This window comes from Leopardus geoffroyi, chromosome A2 (genome assembly GCF_018350155.1).
Source record: "Leopardus geoffroyi isolate Oge1 chromosome A2, O.geoffroyi_Oge1_pat1.0, whole genome shotgun sequence".
NCBI lineage: Eukaryota > Metazoa > Chordata > Mammalia > Carnivora > Felidae > Leopardus > Leopardus geoffroyi.
In genome coordinates this window covers 136,071,252-136,089,401 of record NC_059331.1, presented here as the reverse complement: position 1 = coordinate 136,089,401, position 18,150 = coordinate 136,071,252, and the positions used below count along the sequence as shown (strand labels likewise).

The 18,150-nt window shown below is 38.0% G+C and overlaps 1 protein-coding gene across 2 annotated transcripts in view; it reads right to left on the bottom strand.

The window, feature by feature from the left end:
• The window catches only part of CFTR (CF transmembrane conductance regulator), a 188,665-nt gene that overhangs the window by 147,437 nt on the left and 23,078 nt on the right, over positions 1-18,150 (bottom strand). Inside the window, exons 2-3 of one of the 2 annotated variants that reach the window (XM_045495404.1) lie at positions 12,673-12,783; positions 8,392-8,500 (exon numbers count right to left, since the gene is read on the bottom strand). In XM_045495404.1, the coding sequence (XP_045351360.1) occupies positions 8,392-8,500; positions 12,673-12,783 (220 nt within the window). Of the gene's footprint in view, positions 1-8,391; positions 8,501-12,672; positions 12,784-18,150 lie in introns of those variants that run through there. The other variant, XM_045495405.1, reaches the window with a different exon arrangement.

Here is an 18,150-nt window from a genome sequence, read left to right as displayed (position 1 = left end):
TCCTTTTGCTGGGATATGTTTAAGTTTGAGAAGTTTAAGAATAAGTCCTTATCTACACCCATGCCATTCTTCTACCCCTTAATTTTGTTTTTAAGTTTGACCTTGGCAATACTGGCCCTTGGGTGGATTCTGGAGTATAAGTAAAGGAGAAGATTCTAGTTGGTTCCCCTACTGCAAACTTTCTTCAGCTTTGCCCCTGAGGTGACCCTGGAAGAACCCTCGGCTTCTGTCAACCTGTGTCTCCTAGGAAGATGCAAAAAACTCAGCAGACCTGAGGCTGGTTACTAGAGACACCATTCTGTTGAGGACCTAAAGACAATCATTACACATATAATTATATAACAATTATAATCGGATATTGTGGAAGGGTCACAGTCTTTGGGACTAAAGAGAACTATCACTCAAATTTACCATATGTGTACTCTGGAAAGTTTCATAATTTCCTTCTCTGTATATTAGAGGTAATAACATCTGCTCCATGGAGTTACCAGAAGAATTCAATAAGACAATCTGCATAAAGGACTTAATGCTGAACCTAGAATAGATTAGGTACAATAAATATTAAATTCAATAAACATTAAATTATATCAAGCCATTTTTTTGGTTTTGTACACATGACCAAAAAAACCATTCGATAAATATGTTCATGTATCACCTAAACTATCACATTTAAATGAGTGCTTTTGTTCTCATGAAACTTCGATGCTGCTGGATAAATTATTTCACAAGGCAGGCAGAGCATAAAAGGAGCTCGATCGTTAGGATGTTAGGTTAATCAGTATTAATCAATGGTAGCAGTGTGTGATGGAGACAATGACTGAAGAGAATTTTCAGCTTCACCACAATCTCGATCATGACATAACAATTGTTTGAAGTGTCATTCACTTCAATCAACTATAACTTATTGAGAATGTTACATTCTTATACATGTTCAGAGGGAATTGTACTTCTATACACTGACTCAAACATATAAACTATTGTCATTAAAATCAACAAAAGATTTTTTAATAAGTCAAATAGAGCCAGATGCTGTGGATAAAACTGTTTCCCAAGTTCTGAGTACCCTTTCTGAGAAAAATCACCTCAATGACATCTTAAAAGATAATTAATTCTTGACTTGCCTTACTTATATTTATGAACAAAATATTTCCCTCCCTAAAACTGTTGTTGGTTTCTGTAGGAATGGACAGACAGACAGACAGACAGATTGACAGACAGATAGATACAGATGGGTGGATAGATGGATGGCAGATCAACTCAAAAGCCAGAAGAATTTTTCCAGGTGATTGTCAAGAGAATTACAAAACATTTTGGACCAAAATGTGACCATCTGTGTCACGATAAATTTTTAAATGTATTTTTAGTGGTATGTACAAACTACAAATTCTTAAAAACACGCAACTTGACACTATGGCACTGCTAACTCTCCAATACATGGAGATCAATATGAATACAATACCTGTGAATAAAGATAGTACTTATCCCAAAGCAAATACTGTGCACAGCCTTTACTTACAGGCTAAATAAGTTTTCAACTTGTCATGCCTTTACAGGTTTCAACTAAGGATTTGAAATGATGCTCTGGTGGTGTAAAAACTAACATATCTGAGTCATATTTAATAGCACTGGGAAGCATCCCAGACTACATTTAAATACCAGAAAGCCAGGGGCTTTCAGGTACAGAGCTCTCTTCCCACTGATGAAGACAGGTGACTGAGAAAATATACTACGAGAGTACCTCGCTGCCAAGCTTTAAATTTTTTCTATGTTTCCTTGAAATTCAGCATGCAGTATGATTGCAAGATACTACATTTATTCATATGGATAATTGGCTAAATTTGACCTGACATTGTGTCTTGATATCCTACAGTCAAATACAAAAAAATAAAAACATCAGCAATCTCATGTACTAGTAAGATAATGTGGTTTGGGACCATAATAGAAAATAAGTATTTTCAAAGAAATTTACTAAACCTATTTATTTATTCATTTATTTATTTATTTATTGCTGAATCCATTTTATTTATTTTTTTATTTTTATTATTTTTTTAATACGAAATTTCTTGTCAAATTGGTTTCCATACAACACCCAGTGCTCATCTCAACAGGTGCCCTCCTCAATACCCATCACCCACCCTCCACTCCCTCCCACCCCCCATCAACCCTCAGATTATTCTCAATTTCAAGAGTCTCTTATACTTTGGCTCCCTCCCTTTCTAATTTTTTTTTCCTTTCCCTCCCCCATGGTCTTCTGTTAAGTTTCTCAGGATCCACATAAGAGTGAAAACATATGGTGTCTTTCTTTCTCTGTATGACTTATTTCACTTAGCATAACACTCTCCAGTTCCCACGTTGGTACAAAAGGCCATATTTCATTCTTCCTCATTGCCATGTAGTACTCCATTGTGTATATAAACCACAATTTCTTTATCCATTCATCAGTTGATGGACATTTAGGCTCTTTCCATCATTTGGCTATTGTTGAAAGTGCTACTATAAACATTGGCGTACAAGTGCCCCTATGCATCAGCACTCCTGTATCCTTTGGGAAAATTCCTAGCAGTGCTATTGCTGAGTCCTAGGGTAGATCTATTTTTAATTTTTTGAGGAACCTCCACACTGTTTTCCAGAACAGCTGCACCAGTTTGCATTCCCACCAACAGTGCAAGAGGGTTCCCATTTCTCCTCATCCTCGCCAGCATCCATAGTCTCCTGATTTGTTCATTTTAGCCACTCTGACTGGTTGTGAGGTGGTATCTGAGTGTGGTTTTGATTTGTATTTTCCTGATGAGAAGCGACATTGAGCATCTTTTCATGTGCCTGTTGGCCACCTGGATGTCTTCTTTAGAGAAGTGTCTATTCATGTCTTCTGCCCATTTCTTCACTGGATTATTTGTTTTTTGGGTGTGGAGTTTGGTGAGCTCTTTATATTTTGGATGCTAGCCCTTTGTCTGATATGTCATTTGCAAATATCTTTTCCCATTCCGTTGGTTGCCTTTTAGTTTTGTTGATTGTTTCCTTTGCAGTACAGAAGGTTTTTATCTTCATGAGGTCCCAATAGTTCATTTTTGCTTTTAATTCCCTTGCCTTTGGGGATGTGTCAAGTAAGAACTTGCTGCGGCTGAGGCCAGAGAGGTGTTTTCCTGCTTTCTCCTCTAGGGTTTTGATGGTTTCCTGTCTCACATTCAGGTCCTTTATCCATTTTGAGTTTATTTTTGTGAATGGTGTGAGAAAGTGGTCTAGTTTCAATATTCTGCATGTTGCTGTCCAGTTCTCCCAGCACCATTTGTTAAAGAGACTGTCTTTTCTCCATGGGATATTCCTTCCTGCTTTGTCAAAGATTAGTTGGCCATACTTTTGTGGGTCCAATTCTGGAGTCTCTGTTCTATTTCATTGGTCTATGTGTCTGTTTTTGTGCCAATACCATACTGTCTTGATGGTTACAGCTTTGTAGTAGAGGCTAAAGTCTGGGATTGTGATGCCTCCCGCTTTGGTCTTCTTCAAAATTACTTTGGCTATTCGGGGTCTTTCTGGTTCCATACAAATTTTAGTATTGCTTGCTCTAGCTTCAAGAAGATTGCTGGTGCAATATTGATTGGGACTGCATTGAATGCGTAGATAGCTTTGGGTAGTTTTGACATTTTAACAATATTTATTCTTCCAATCCATAAATAAGCATGGAATGTTTTTCCATTTCTTTATATCTTCTTCAAATTCCTTCATCAGCTTTCTATAGTTTTCAGCATACAGATCTTGTACATCTTTGGTTAGGTTTATTCCTGGTATTTTATGCTTCTTGGTGCAAATGTGAATGGGATCAGATTCTTTATTTGTCTATCTGTTGCTTCATTGTTAGTGTATAAAAATGTAATTTGTATCCTGCGACTTTGCTGAATTCATGTATCAGTTCTAGCAGACTTTTGGTGGAGTCCATCGGGTTTTCCATGTATAATATCATGTCATCTGCAAAAAGTGAAAGCTTAACTTCATCTTTGCCAATTTTGATGCCTTTGATTTCCTTTTGTTGTCTGATTGCTGATGCTAGAACTTCCAACACTATGTTCAACAACAGCGGTGAGAGTGGACATCCCTGTCATGTTCCTGATCTCAGGGGGAAAGCTCTCAGTTTTTCCCCATTGAGGATGATACTAGCTGTGGGATTTTCATAAATGGCTTTTATGATGTTTAAGTATGTTCCTTCTATTCCGACTTTTTTGAGGGTTTTTATTAAGTAAGATGCTGAATTTTGTCAAATGCTTTTTCTCCATCGATAGACAGGATCATATGGTTCTTATCTTTTCTTTTATTAATGTGATGTATCACAATGATTGATTTGCAAATGTTGAACCAGCCCTACAGCCCAGGAATGAATCCCACTTGATCATGGTGAATAATTCTTTTTATATGCTGTTGAATTCGATTTGCTAGTATCTTATTGAAAATTTTTGTATCAGGGATATTGGCCTGTAATTCTCTTTTTTTGCTGGGTCTCTGACTGGTTTAGGAATCAAAGTAATGCTGGCTTCATAGAATGAGTCTGGAAGTTTTCCTTCCCTCTCTATTTTTTGGAACAGCTTGAGAAGGGTAGGTATTATCTCTGCTTTAAATATCTGGTAGAATTCCCCTGGGAAGCCATCTGGTCCTAGACTCATTTGTTGGGAGATTTTTGATAACTGATTCAATTTCTTCACTGGTTATGGGTCTGTTGAAGTTTTGTATTTCTTCCTGTTTGAGTTTAGAAGTGCGTGGGTGCTTAGGAATTTGTCCATTTCTTCCAGGTTGTCCAGTTTGTTGACATATAATTTTTTGTAGTATTCCCTAATTGCTTATATTTCAGAGGGATTGGTTGTAATAATTCCATTTTCATTCATGATTTTATCTATTTGGGTCATCTCCCTTTTCTTTCTGAGAAGCTGGGTAGAGGTTTATCAATTTTGTTTATTTTTTCAAAAAACCAACTCTTGGTTTCATTGATCTGCTCTACAGTTTTTTTTAGATTCTATATCGTTTATTTCTGCTCTGATATTTATTATTTCTCTTCTTCTGCTGGATTTAGGCTGTCTTTGCTGCTCTGCTCCTATTTCCTTTAGGTGTGCTGTTAGATTTTGTATTTGGGATTTTTCTTGTTTCTTGAGATAGGCCTGGATTGCAATGTATTTTCCTCTCAGGACTGCCTTTGCTGCTTCCCAAAGCATTTGGATTGTTGTATTTTCATTTTTGTTTGTTTCCATATATTTTTTAATTTCTTCTCTAATTGCCTGGTTGACCCATTCATTCTTTCGTAGGGTGTTCTTTAACCTCCATGCTTTTGGTGGTTTTCCAGACTTTTTCCTGTGGTTGATTTCAAGCTTCATAGCATTGTGGTCTGAAAGTGTGCATGGTATGATCTCTATTCTTTTATACTTATGAAGGGCTGTTTTATGACCAAGTATGTGATCTATCTTGGAGAATGATCCATGTGCACTCAAGAAGAAAGTATATTCTGTTGCTTTGGGATGCAGAGTTCTAAATATATCTGTCAAGTCCATCTGATCCAATGTATCATTCAGGGCCCTTGTTTCTTTATTGCCCGTGTGTCTAGATGATCTATCCATTGTTGTAAGTGGAGTATTAAAGTCCTGCAATTACCACATTCTTATCAATAAGATTGCTTATGTTTGTGATTAACAGTTTTATGTATTTGGGGGCTCCTGTATTCAGCGCATAGACATTTATAATTGTCAGCTCTTCCTGATGGATAGACCCTGTAATTATTATATAATGCCTTCTTCATCTCTTGTTACAGCCTTTAATTTAAAGTCTAGTTTGTCTGATATGACTACTCCAGCTTTCTTTTGACTTCCAGTAGCATGACAGATAGTTCTCCATCCCCTCACTTTCAATCTGAAGGTGTCCTCAAGCCTGAAATGAGTCTCTTGTAGTCAGCAAATAAATGGGTCTTGTTTTTTTTAATCCATTCTGATACCCTATGTCTTTTGGGTGGAGCATTTAGTCCATTTACATTCAGTGTTATTATTGAAAGATATGGGTTTAGAGTCACTGTGATGTCTGTAGGTTTCATGCCTGTAGTGATGTCTCTGGTACTTTGTGATCTTTGCAACATTTCACTCTCAGAATCCCCCTTAGGATCTCTTGTAGGGCTGGTTTAGTGGTGATGAACTCCTTCAGTTTTTGTTTGTTTGGGAACACCTTTATCTCTCCTTCTATTCTGAATGACACACTTGCTGGATAAAGGAATGTTGGCTGCATATTTTTTCTGTTCATCACATTGAACATCTCCTGCCATTCCTTTCTGGCCTGCCAAGTTTCAGTAGATAAGTCGGCCACTACTCTTACTGGTCTCCCTTTGTAAGTTAGAACATGTTTACCCCTAGCTGCTTTAAGAATTTTCTCTTTATCCTTGTATTTTGTCAGTTTCACTATGATATGTCGTGCAGAAGATCCATTCAAGTTACGTCTGAAGGGAGTCTCTGTGCCTCTTGGATTTCAATGCCTTTTCCTTCCCCAGATCAGGGAAGTTCTCAAGTATGATTTGTTCAAATACACCTTTAGCCCCTTTCTCTCTCTCTTCCTCTTCTGGAATTCCTGATACAAATATTGTTCTGTTTGATTGCATCACTTAGTTCTCTAATTCTCCCCTCATACTCCTGAATTTTTTTTTTATCTTTTTCTCAGCTTCCTCTTTTTCCATCATTTTATCTTCTAATTCACCTATACTCTCCTCTGCCTCTTCAATCCGAGCTGTGGTCGCCTCCATTTTATTTTGCACCTCATTTATAGCATTTTTTAGCTCCTCATGACTATTTCTTAGTCCCTTGATCTCTGTAGCAATAGATTCTCTGCTGTCCACTATATTTTTTTCAAGCCCAGTGATTAAGTTTATGACTATTATTCTAAATTCTTGTTTTGTTATATTGCTTAAATTGTTTTTGATTTAAGTAGATATCGCTACTTACTGGAGTTTCTTTTGAAGAGAATTCTTCTGTTTCGTCATTTTGGGTAGTCCCTGCGGTGGCTCCAAACTACAGGGCACTTCCCCTGTGCTTTCCAGAGTAACTTGTGTTGGTGGGCGAGGCTGACGTCAGACCTGATGTCTTCCCCCAGCCCACCGCTGGGGCCATAGTCAGACTGGTGTGTAACTTATCTTCCCCTCTCCCAGCAGCAGGACTCACTGTGGAGTGGTGTGGCCCCTGTCTGGGCTACTTGCACACTGCCTGGCTTGTGATGCTGCTTCGATGGGATCTGGTGTATTAGCCAGGGTGGATCAGCAAGGTGCACAGGAGTGGGAGGGGCAGGCTTAGCTCCCTTTGCTGTTGGTGGTCCCCTGCAGGAGGGGCCCTGCAGCACCCGGAGCGATGGATCCACAGAAGGGTTGGGTGTTTGCGCAGTGCAAGCAAGTTCAGTGACAGGGAACTGGTTCCCTTTGGGATTTCAGCTGGGGGATGGGAGAGGGATATGGTGCTTGCCAGCACCTTTGTTCCCCACCAAGTTGAGCTCTGTCTTCCGGGGCTCAGTAACTCTCCCTCCCGGTGTCCTCTCACCCTCCCCGCTCTCCAAGAGCAGAGCTGTTAACTTTTAACATCCCAGATGTTAAGTCCCACTGGCTGTCAGAACTCATGGAGTCCAGTCCCTCCGCTTTTGCAAGCCAGACTTGGGGGCTCTGTCTTGCCAGGTGGGCTGCCCCTCTACCGCCCCAGCTCCCTCCTGCCAGTCTGTGTAGCACACACCGCCTCTCCGCCCTTCCTACCCTCTTTCGTGGGCCTCTTGTCTATGCTTGGCTCCAGAGAGTCCGTTCTGCTAGTCTTCTGGTGGTTTTCTGGATTATTTAGGCAGATGTGGGTGGAATCTAAGCCATGAGCAGGACGAGGTGGGCCCAGTGTCTTCCTACACTGCCATCTTCAATCCCCAGTTTTTTATTTTTTTATTTTTTTAATGTTTATTTATTTTTGAGAGAGAGAGAGAGAGTGGGAGAGGGGCAGAAAAAGAGGGAGACACAGAATCCAAAGCAGGCTCCAGGCTCTGAGCTGTCAGCACAGAGCCCAATGTGGGGCTCAAACTCACAAACGGCGAGATCATGATTTCAGACGTCGTCAGACACTTAACTGACTGAGCCACCCAGGCGCCCCCCACCACCTTTTTTTTTTTAATTTTTTTAATGCTGAACCTATTTTAAATTATAGGTTGCCACCTGTGTTTCAGGACATCTTAATGCATTTTTACTTGTCTCTACTAGAGTTTTAGTGGTTTCTTTGTATTTAGAGTTGAATTAGTCCTCTTATCTGAACACCAGATTACCCTAGTCATAAAATGAATATAATTACTTTAGATTAATAAAATCATAAAAATGAATATACTTATTATCTATAATGAATTTACAAATGAGATCCTTACCCCTAAATATAATAAGAGTCCATAGAACATAAATCTCCAGAAAAAGCATCGCCGAAGGGCATTAATGAGTTTGGGGTTTTTCTTTGATGCCAGTTCTCTGTCCCATTCTCTGCAAAAGAATAAAAAGTGGGACCAATAAGTTGCATGTGCAAATATTTGAGTTGTTTTATTTCCCTTAACATAGTTTTATTCTCACAAAGACATCCAAGGAGATTAACACAAGTGACTGAAGAGACAAAAAAACAAAAAAACAAAAAAAACAAAAAAACAACCTTGTGGAGACCTTCCAACACCAACACTCATCAGATGTTTGGCAGAATTTGATGCTTCACTATGTATCAATTTTCAAAGAGTTGACTTCATGACAAGGCCAGATGTGATGGACAAGAGGCAAGCCCAGAAAGTTCTGGGCTTCTTAAAGCAGTGCCAAGAAATGGATTAGTAAAGTATGACTCTTAGGAATATACATTACTATGCTTGGGACAGAGTGAAAAATAAACAAAAATGTAACTTTTTTTCCTCTTTGCCTTTTGATCTTTACTTGTTTAGGAACTGTAGTAGATTTTCAAAAATTTAACTGTCAAAAAAACAAAAATATAAAAAGTCAGGTGAATTTTTCTGTTATTTAACATTAGAAAAGCCTGTCTGAATGACTCTGTTTTTAAATACAGGGGTATGAAACAAATCTTGTCAAACTTCGTTTTCAACTACTAAAGTCATTTATTAGAGTAAAAGTATTTAGAAAATTAGAACAGAATCAAATTCTATATTTTCTGGTAGGAATAGAAACCACATAGTCTGAAAGAAAGTGGTATCAAAGAAATGTTTTCTTTTAAAAACTGTAAGTTCATCTGTGGATTATATTTACATTATTGCCACTTCTGTTAATGAAGGCCCTCTTTCTCTTCCCAAGTTGTTAAAATATATCTCTGAATGTTACCCTGATATTCATTATTAAACTGTACAGAGATGAAAAGTTTCATAGGCAAGAACCAGACAAAGGGTTTGCATTTCATTAAGAGCTCTTTCCATTACTATTCTTCTACCATTACCAGAGCTGGTTTTAAGTTACTCCAAAGGAAGACCACACAACTGAAATTTGAGGGCAAACCTGGCAGTCTGTGCATGGACACTGGCTCCCCCAAGAAGCTTACTACCAACAAGGCCTAATCGCCCTATCCCATCTATCTACTCTTTCACTCACATGCAGGGCCTGCCTCTTGTCCATATCATTCAGTGACTCACAACAGGGTAAGAAGCTAAATTTTTAAATTTTATTTTGTATTTTTAATTTTTATTTATTTTTGAGAGAGACAGACAGAACGAAAGCGGTGGGGGCGGGGGGGAGGGTAGTGAGGGAGACACAGAATCCAAAGCGGGCTCCAGGCTCCAAGTGTCACCACAGAGCCTGACATGGGGCTGGAACTCACGAATCGTGAGATCATGGCCTGAGTCAAAGTTGGACGCTTAACCAATTCACCCAGGTGCCCCCAGCCTCTCTTCCAAAGGAAGAATGGGTCAGATGAGAAAGTCAGGAAAGAAAGGTGGTACACAGACCAGAGAAATGGTTTCAAGGTGGGAAGAAGAGGTCAGCATGAAGTCATGTCGGAAGATGCCATTTTATTTGACATTAAGAGACCTCTGGTGACCCTGATTGATGTCATTTTGGCACCATGGTAGATGTGGAAACCATATTTCAGAAAGATGAGATGAAAAGGAAAGGTGAAGAAGTGGAGAGACCAGGAGAGCAGAGAAATGTTAGCTGTGGAAAAAGAAGAAGGAGGAGGAGGAGGAGGAGAAGAGGAGGAGGAGGAGGAGGGGGAAGAGAAGGAAAAAAGAATGGAGTAGCAACCTGAAGGAAAGGCAAGGTGGGATAATTTATTTTAATGGCTGGGATTTGAACATTTTATAGCTCGAGAGGAGTTAGCAGGGAGAGGAGGTAGTGTGGTTTCAGTAGCACCACAACAGACCCAGTAAGAATTTCAAACACTGAGGTTAAATCATGAAGGAAGAAGCTCTATGCTTATCAAGTTTGTAGCTTCTCATGGAATGGGTGTGCAGTTTGCACACAGGAGTGATATAGAGGGTTCAATGCCACAGCCACAAACTGAGTCAGATGGGCCAGTGTGCCTCAACTATGTGGTAACCACCTAAGGACCTTTGTCACAAGGAAGTTATGAAATGTGAGTCCAGGTCACTTTCCAAGGGTGCAGAGGTACAAAGTACTATATATAAATGATATATCACTCTTCCAAAATGTTTCAATAAATTCTAAATAACAATTTTATTTTTCAAAAAAAGAAATAAATATGGTGAAAAGAGATACAAAATAAAGATAAAAGAAAGAATTTATGGACTTATGCTGGCACAGAGTTATTGAATTGAAAAAAAATAGTTATATTTTTAATTGAATTGATGTGGGGGATACAATAAAAACAGGAAGAACAGTCTTAGGTCAGATAATCCTACAAATTCAGGTGTCTTCTATTTGGCCATAAATGAAAATAGAACTGGAGTACACAGATTTTTTTAACCTAGCCCTTCCTTGATTCATCTTTCCCTTAGCATCTATTCAGAACTAAGATATTCAATATCTACTGCTTTATTGTGAACTTGCTGGTACACCTACACTGTATTGTGTTTACACATTTTATCTCTGCAACAGTGTTACAGGTTTTCATATAATGTTGGTCATTGCACATTCAATTCCCATTCATTCAGCAATTGTTTATTGAGCACGTGCTATATGCCAAGCCCTAGTCTAGGCACTTGGGGATACATCATAAATAAACCAAACCAACCAGCCAACAAGAATATCCTTGCTTTCATGGCACTTATACACACTAAGTGCTCAATAACAGGAATTGGTCCTTCATCTTGGAAATATGAATCTATTATTCTCACTAACCTAATTCTTTGAATAAAATCAAGAAAAAATAAGGCTGAATATCTTACTTTGCTTTGAAAATATTTTTTATAGGGAAATGAGTTTAGTGAAAGTAAGGTAAACAAATTATGAGTCTCAACTTTTTTGAGGCAATAATTTACTAGCTACTTTTTCTTTTTTCTTTTCTTTCTTTTTTTCCTTTGGTCTAAGGTCTAGGGTCTCTAGGATTTTTCACATTTGGCCAAGGAGAAAGGACTCTTTTCTCCGTGGTTTGTAAAGACATGAGCAAAGAGTTCTAAGGACCAACTGCATGGAGGAATCTGGTCTGAGAGAATAAAACCAGCACAAGTAAATGCCACCAAGTGGCCCTTGAGTCTCTGGTTCCACTGAGTGTCTAATGCCAGTTCTCTACCTAGGTCCCTTCACACAGGTAGGATACACAAGCCAACAATTTCTCTATATTTACTTAAGTTAGTTAATTGGTTTCTGTTGCTGGTAATCGAAAGGATTCTAATACTCTTAGAACAGGAAACTCTGAGAACTTTTCTATGGGAAGCACTGATCCTGGGGAGGCTATAAGTACAGACCTGCATTAGAATCTTGGCTCTGTCAACTCATTAGCTGGAAAATTCCAGCATCTCTCTGAGCCTCAATTTGCTCCCTGCAAGATAGAGATAATGATGTTTTCCTCCAAGAGCTGAGAGGAGATACTATACCTAGCATTCAATATGTACTCAAAACTATGAAATTTGGGGGGCTCCTGGGTGGCTCAGCCAGTTAAGTGTCTGACGTTGGCTCAGGTCATGATCTCACAGCTCGTGAGTTCAAGCCCCACATTGGGCTCAATGCTGCCAGCTCAGAGCCTGGAACCTGCTTCAGATTCTGTGTCTCCCTCTCTCTCTGCCCCTAACCCACTCATATTCTATCTCTGTCGCTCTCAAAAAGAAATAAACACTAAAAAAATTTTAATATGAAATTTTTACATTTCTTTGATATCCAATAGCCATAACCTTAAGATTTCCAAGTATGTACACTTTTATTCACATATTAATATTTGGGAGGCAAATAGACACAATTTGCTTCATAGATATTACTTCAGTCTTCACAAAATCTACTTAATGTTCTTTAAAGACAGATAACATCTCAGAATTATTTCTCAGAAAAAGTCATTTATCAGGAATATGGTTAGTTTTTAAACCCTTCATTGTTTAATTTTTGATTGGTGAAGACTTCAGCAAGAAAATAAGATGCTCCTATTGTAAATATGCCATTTTGAGAATTAAGACATCTAAAAGATTTGTTCTCTATTCTCTAGAGTATTAATATTAATAATTAGTAATAATTAATAGTATTAATTTCTCTTTTCAACTAGTGGTCGATGTGTATGAACATACCTTTCCAATTTTTCAGATAGATTGTCAGCAGAATCAGCCGAAGGGATCTGATATATGTCTGACAATTCCAGGCGCTGTCTGTACCCTTTCTTCAAAATTGGTCTGGTCCAACTAAAACAAAGAGAAAAGGGACAAATGTAAATATCCATGTGATCTGGCCTCCAATATAGACTTGGAATCTGATATTGTTTTAGTTTTTTTTCAACGTTTATTTATTTTTGAGAGACAGAGAGAGACAGAGCATGAGTGGGAGAGAGGCAGAGAGAGGGAGACACAGAATCCAAAGCAAGCTCCAGGCTCTGAGCTGACAGCACAGAGCCCAGTGCGAGACTCAAACCCACAAACCATGAGATCATGACTTGAGCAGAAGTCAAACACTTAACCGACTGAGCCACCCAGATGCCCCAACTTTTGAGTTTTTATTCCCTTTGTTTTATTGTAATTTAATTATAAGTTTATATCATTTAATTTTTAATACTAGTGGTACTTAACAACCCGCTCAAAACTTTCCTAAAAAAGTTAACAACCCATACAGCTAGGCAGGGCCAGTGGCAGAAGATCACTGCCAGATGGTGGAAAAACTTGGGACAAGGGAAATGGTATTGAGGACATAAAGGAAGGGGCCTACAGAAAGTTTAGTAAAAAGGAAAATATACTCCATCTATCAATAAAAATTACATGTTCAATATGTTTGAAATTATTAAATTATGACACTAAATTTACAAATAAACAGAATTTTACTATCTGTAAATTCCAAATATTATAAGGAATTTGTAGGAAATTTAAAAAATAAACCTTTTCATCTCTCTTTAAAAAAACTTAAAACATACATCTTTTGGTCCATATCAAAGACCTGATGACTATTTTAATAAATGAGTTTCCATCTTACTTTAAAGTAACCTTTTGTGGGTGCCTGGGTGGCTCAGTCAGTTGAACATCCAACTTCAGCTCAGGTCATGATCTAACAGCTCGTGAGTCCAAGCCCTGCATCGGCTTCTGTGCTGACAGCTCGGAGCCTGGAGCCTGCTTCAGATTCTGTGTCTCCCTCTCTCTCTGCCCCTAACCCACTCGCATTCTATCTCTGTCTCTCTCAAAAACAAATAAACATTAAAAAAAATTTTATTCAGTAACCTTTTGTGAGCTGCCTCTATATCAAAGACCTGATGACTATTTTAATAAATGAGTTTCCAGCTTACTTTAAAGTAACCTTTTGTGGGCTGCCTCTATAAAAAGCTTCCTTACAATTGCACCAAAAGGCATAAAATACCTAGGAATAAATCTCACCAAATAAATTTCACCAAAGGATGAAAAATCTACACACTGAAAACTAAATAAAGCTTATGAAAGAAATTGAAGAAGACACAAAAAAATAGAAAAAGATTCCTTGTTCCTGGATAGGAAGAACAAATATTGTTAAAACATCGATACTACCCAAACCAATCTACATATTCAATGCAACCCCTATCAAAATAACACCAGCATTCTTCACAGAGCTACAATAAACAATGCTAAAATTTGCATGGAGCCAGAAAAGACCCTGAATAGCCAAAGCAATCTTGAAAAAGAAAACCAAAGCAGGAGGCATCACAATCTGGGACTTCAAGCTGTATTACAAAGCTGTAATCATCAAGACAGCATGGTACTGGCATAAAAACAGACACTTAGATCAGTGGAACAGAATATAGAACCCAGAAACGGACCCACAAACGTATGGCCAACTAATCTTTGACAAAGCAGGAAATAATGTCCAACGGAATAAAGACAGTCTCTTCAGCAAGTGGTGCTGGGAAAACTGGACAGTGAGAAGCATAAGAATGAACCTGGACCACTTTCTTACACCATACACAAAAATAAACTAAAAATGGATGAAAGACGTAAATGTAAGACAGGAAGCCATCAAAATCCTCCAGGAGAAAGCAGGCAAAGACCTCTTAGATCTTGGCCGTGGCACCTTCTTACTCAACATGTCTCTGGAGACAAGGGAAGCAAAAGCAAAAATGAACTACTGGGACCTCATCAAAATAAAAAGCTTCTGCACAGTGAAGCAAATAATCAGCAAAACTAAAAGGCAACCACTGGAATGGGAGAAGATATTTGCAAACGACGTATCAGATAAAGGGTTAGTATCCAAAATCTATAAAGAACTTATCAGACTCAACATCCAAAAAGCCAATAATCCAGTGAAGAAATGGGCAAAAGACATGAATAGACACTTCTCCAAAGAAGACATCCAGATGGCCAACCGACACATGAAAAAATGCTCAACATCACTCATCAGGGAAATATAAATCAAAACCACAATGAGATATCTTACACCTGTCAGAGTGGCTAAAATTAACAATTCAGGCAACAACAGATGTTGGCAAGGATGCAGAGAAAGAGGATCTCTATTGCATTGTTGGTGGGAATGCAAGCTGGTGTAGCCATTCTGGAAAACAGTCTGGAGGTTCCTCAAAAAATTAAAAATAGAACTACCCTACGACCCAGCAATTGCACTACTAGGTATTTATCCAAGGGATACAGGTGTGCTGTTTCAAAGGAACATATGCACCCCAATTGTTATTGCAGCACTATCAACTATAGCCAAAGTATGGAAAGAGCCCAAATGTCTATCAATGGATGAATGGATAAAGAAGAAGTGGTATGTGTGTGTGTGTGTGTGTGTATGTATATATATATATACATGTATATATATATACACATACACATGTATATATATATATACACATACACATACAAAATGGAGTATTACTCAGCAATCAAAAAGAATGAAATCTTGCCATTTGCAACTATGTGAATGGAACTGGAGGGTATTATGCTAAGCGAAATTAGTCAGAGAAAGACAAATATCATATGACTTCATTCATATGAGGACTTTAAGACACAGAACAGATGAACATAAGGTAAGGGAAGCAAAAATTATATAAAAACAAGGAGGGGGACAAAACATAAGAGACTCTTAAATATGGAGAACAAACAGAGGGTTACCGGAGGGGTTGTGGGGGGCGGAATGTGCTACATGGGTAAGGGGCATTAAGGAATATACTCCTGAAATCATTGTTGAACTATATGCTAATTCGGATGTAAATTTAAAAAAATAAAATTAGGGGCGCCTGGGTGGCGCAGTCGGTTAAGCATCCGACTTCAGCCAGGTCACGATCTCGCGGTCCGTGAGTTTGAGCCCCGCGTCGGGCTCTGGGCTGATGGCTCGGAGCCTGGAGCCTGTTTCCGATTCTGTGTCTCCCTCTCTCTCTGCCCCTCCCCTGTTCATGCTCTGTCTCTCTCTGTCCCAAAAATAAATAAACGTTGAAATAAATAAATAAATAAATAAATAAATAAATAAAATTAATTAAAAAAAAAAAGAAAAGAAAAAAAGCTTCCTGTGTAGTCTGTCCCCATTTTAATATGATATTACACCTTGATATCTAGGTTTGATTATCCAGGGTTCCATAGCCCAGCATCATCAAACCACATATATTCAGTAGTATTTAAACTCAAGTTAGCCATTCATAATTATTAATAAAATTTAATGTTGCCTGATAAACTTACCACAGTAAACCCATATTTGTATCCTGAAATAGAAACTTGGCTTAAAGTGAAGTATAAGAACTAAACTCAATGACCTTAGGCTACCTAGCAATCACGAGAGTTACTCTAGAGAAAAAATTTATTCTGTGAGTTTAAACCTATAACATTGAAAGAAATTCCTGCCCCAACAAGTTCTCTTATTTTGTATTTTAGAAATATAAAAACAAAGGCAAAACAAAACAAAAAATTCCCCCAGATATCTACACATAGACAGTCTATGATATATTAGCTACGGCAAACTCCAGCCACCACTCCTTTTGAATAATCTTAAGTAGGTTAAACATACTTAGATGGAATCTAGGAATGCCCAGTCAGGATTTCTACTTCCATATTTCTTTCATTAGAAATCAATGAGTCTCCAAGTGGTTCTGGAAGCAAAGCAAGTGCGCCTAGAATAACCAACAGCAATAAATTCTGTTCCTTCTCCTCTTGGAATTTGTTCCCACCATCTCTTCCTTTCATCTCTAATTAATCTTATCCTCCTTCATCCATAACCAGTCACTATATAGTGACAATGGACTTTAAAAAATGATCTACTTAGAAAGTGTGACAGTTTCCAGAGTTCTGGCTATTTCTAACAGAAACTAGCTAATCATTACTTAGTGGGTAACAGAGATCCCTAAAGTAGGTAGTTCTTTATAACTTAAAAGTTTTTAAGGGATTTTGGGGGGGGGGGAGGGAGGGGGAAGTGTCTAGTACCCAGATACACTGTTCTAGTCACTTAACTATAAGATGCTTCAGATTTTATTAGGAAAGATGCTAGCCGTTCATTTTTTAAAAATATACACACACAGACAGACATACATAGAAGAAATTGTGTTTAGTTTCATTTATTAAGATAATACTTCCAAGTTTTGTATAGAGTGACTTGTAATTCTTTATAACAAAAATAATTTTTCAATCATAGTCATTATTAAAGCCTTGATTTTCACAAAACCTATCCCCCTGAAAACCACATAATTAAAGCTTATAATCATTTTTCCATTTGACAGTTGGCTTTTATTAATCCAACAGAGACATCTAACATTTTCATGTGCTAGAATGTAAGATGAAGGTCAAGTGTCAAACCTTTTCAGTTCAAAATAATTTTGTTTTTATAAAACAATCATGGGGGCGCCTGGGTGGCGCAGTCGGTTAAGCATCCGACTTCAGCCAGGTCACGATCTCGCAGTCCGTGAGTTCGAGCCCCGCATCAGGCTCTGGGCTGATGGCTCAGAGCCTGGAGCCTGTTTCCGATTCTGTGTCTCCCTCTCTCTCTGCCCCTCCCCCATTCATGCTCTGTCTCTCTCTGTCCCAAAAAAAATAAATAAACGTTGAAAAAAAAATTAAAAAAAAAAAAAAAAAAAACAATCATGCTTCCACAGTATTTAGCTTTACATTTTCTTTAACTGGCCAAGTGAAATACAACAGAAAATTCAACAAGCACTGGTTGCATGGACTAATAGCGTTTTTCCTTTTTGCATGAAATAATACTTGAGGAACTAAGTAGAAATGACTCTAAACTATTTTGTGCAGACGAATTTAAATACACCAGAGGCTTTTTCATCATTCAACTTATTTACATTGAGTTGGAACTCACCCAAATAATTTGGATAGTCCTAATTGAAGAAAATGTTGAAGTTCAGGCAAAGGAAAGAAGGGGAATCATAAGAACACATTGTGATAATAAATCTCAAATTTCTGCAGCATAGCTCTACCATTTTGCTTTGTAGTTTTTTCTTATTATGTTTATTTGTTGTCTTTGTTTTTTGATAAATGGCTATGATTGGATGGATTGATTTGAAACCTGAAGTCATCCTCACCTTTATAAGGATTTAAAGGGGAAAAAAAAGTCATACAAATAATACTTCAAATGTCCAGTTGTTTTATCAACTTAGATTTCATGTTATC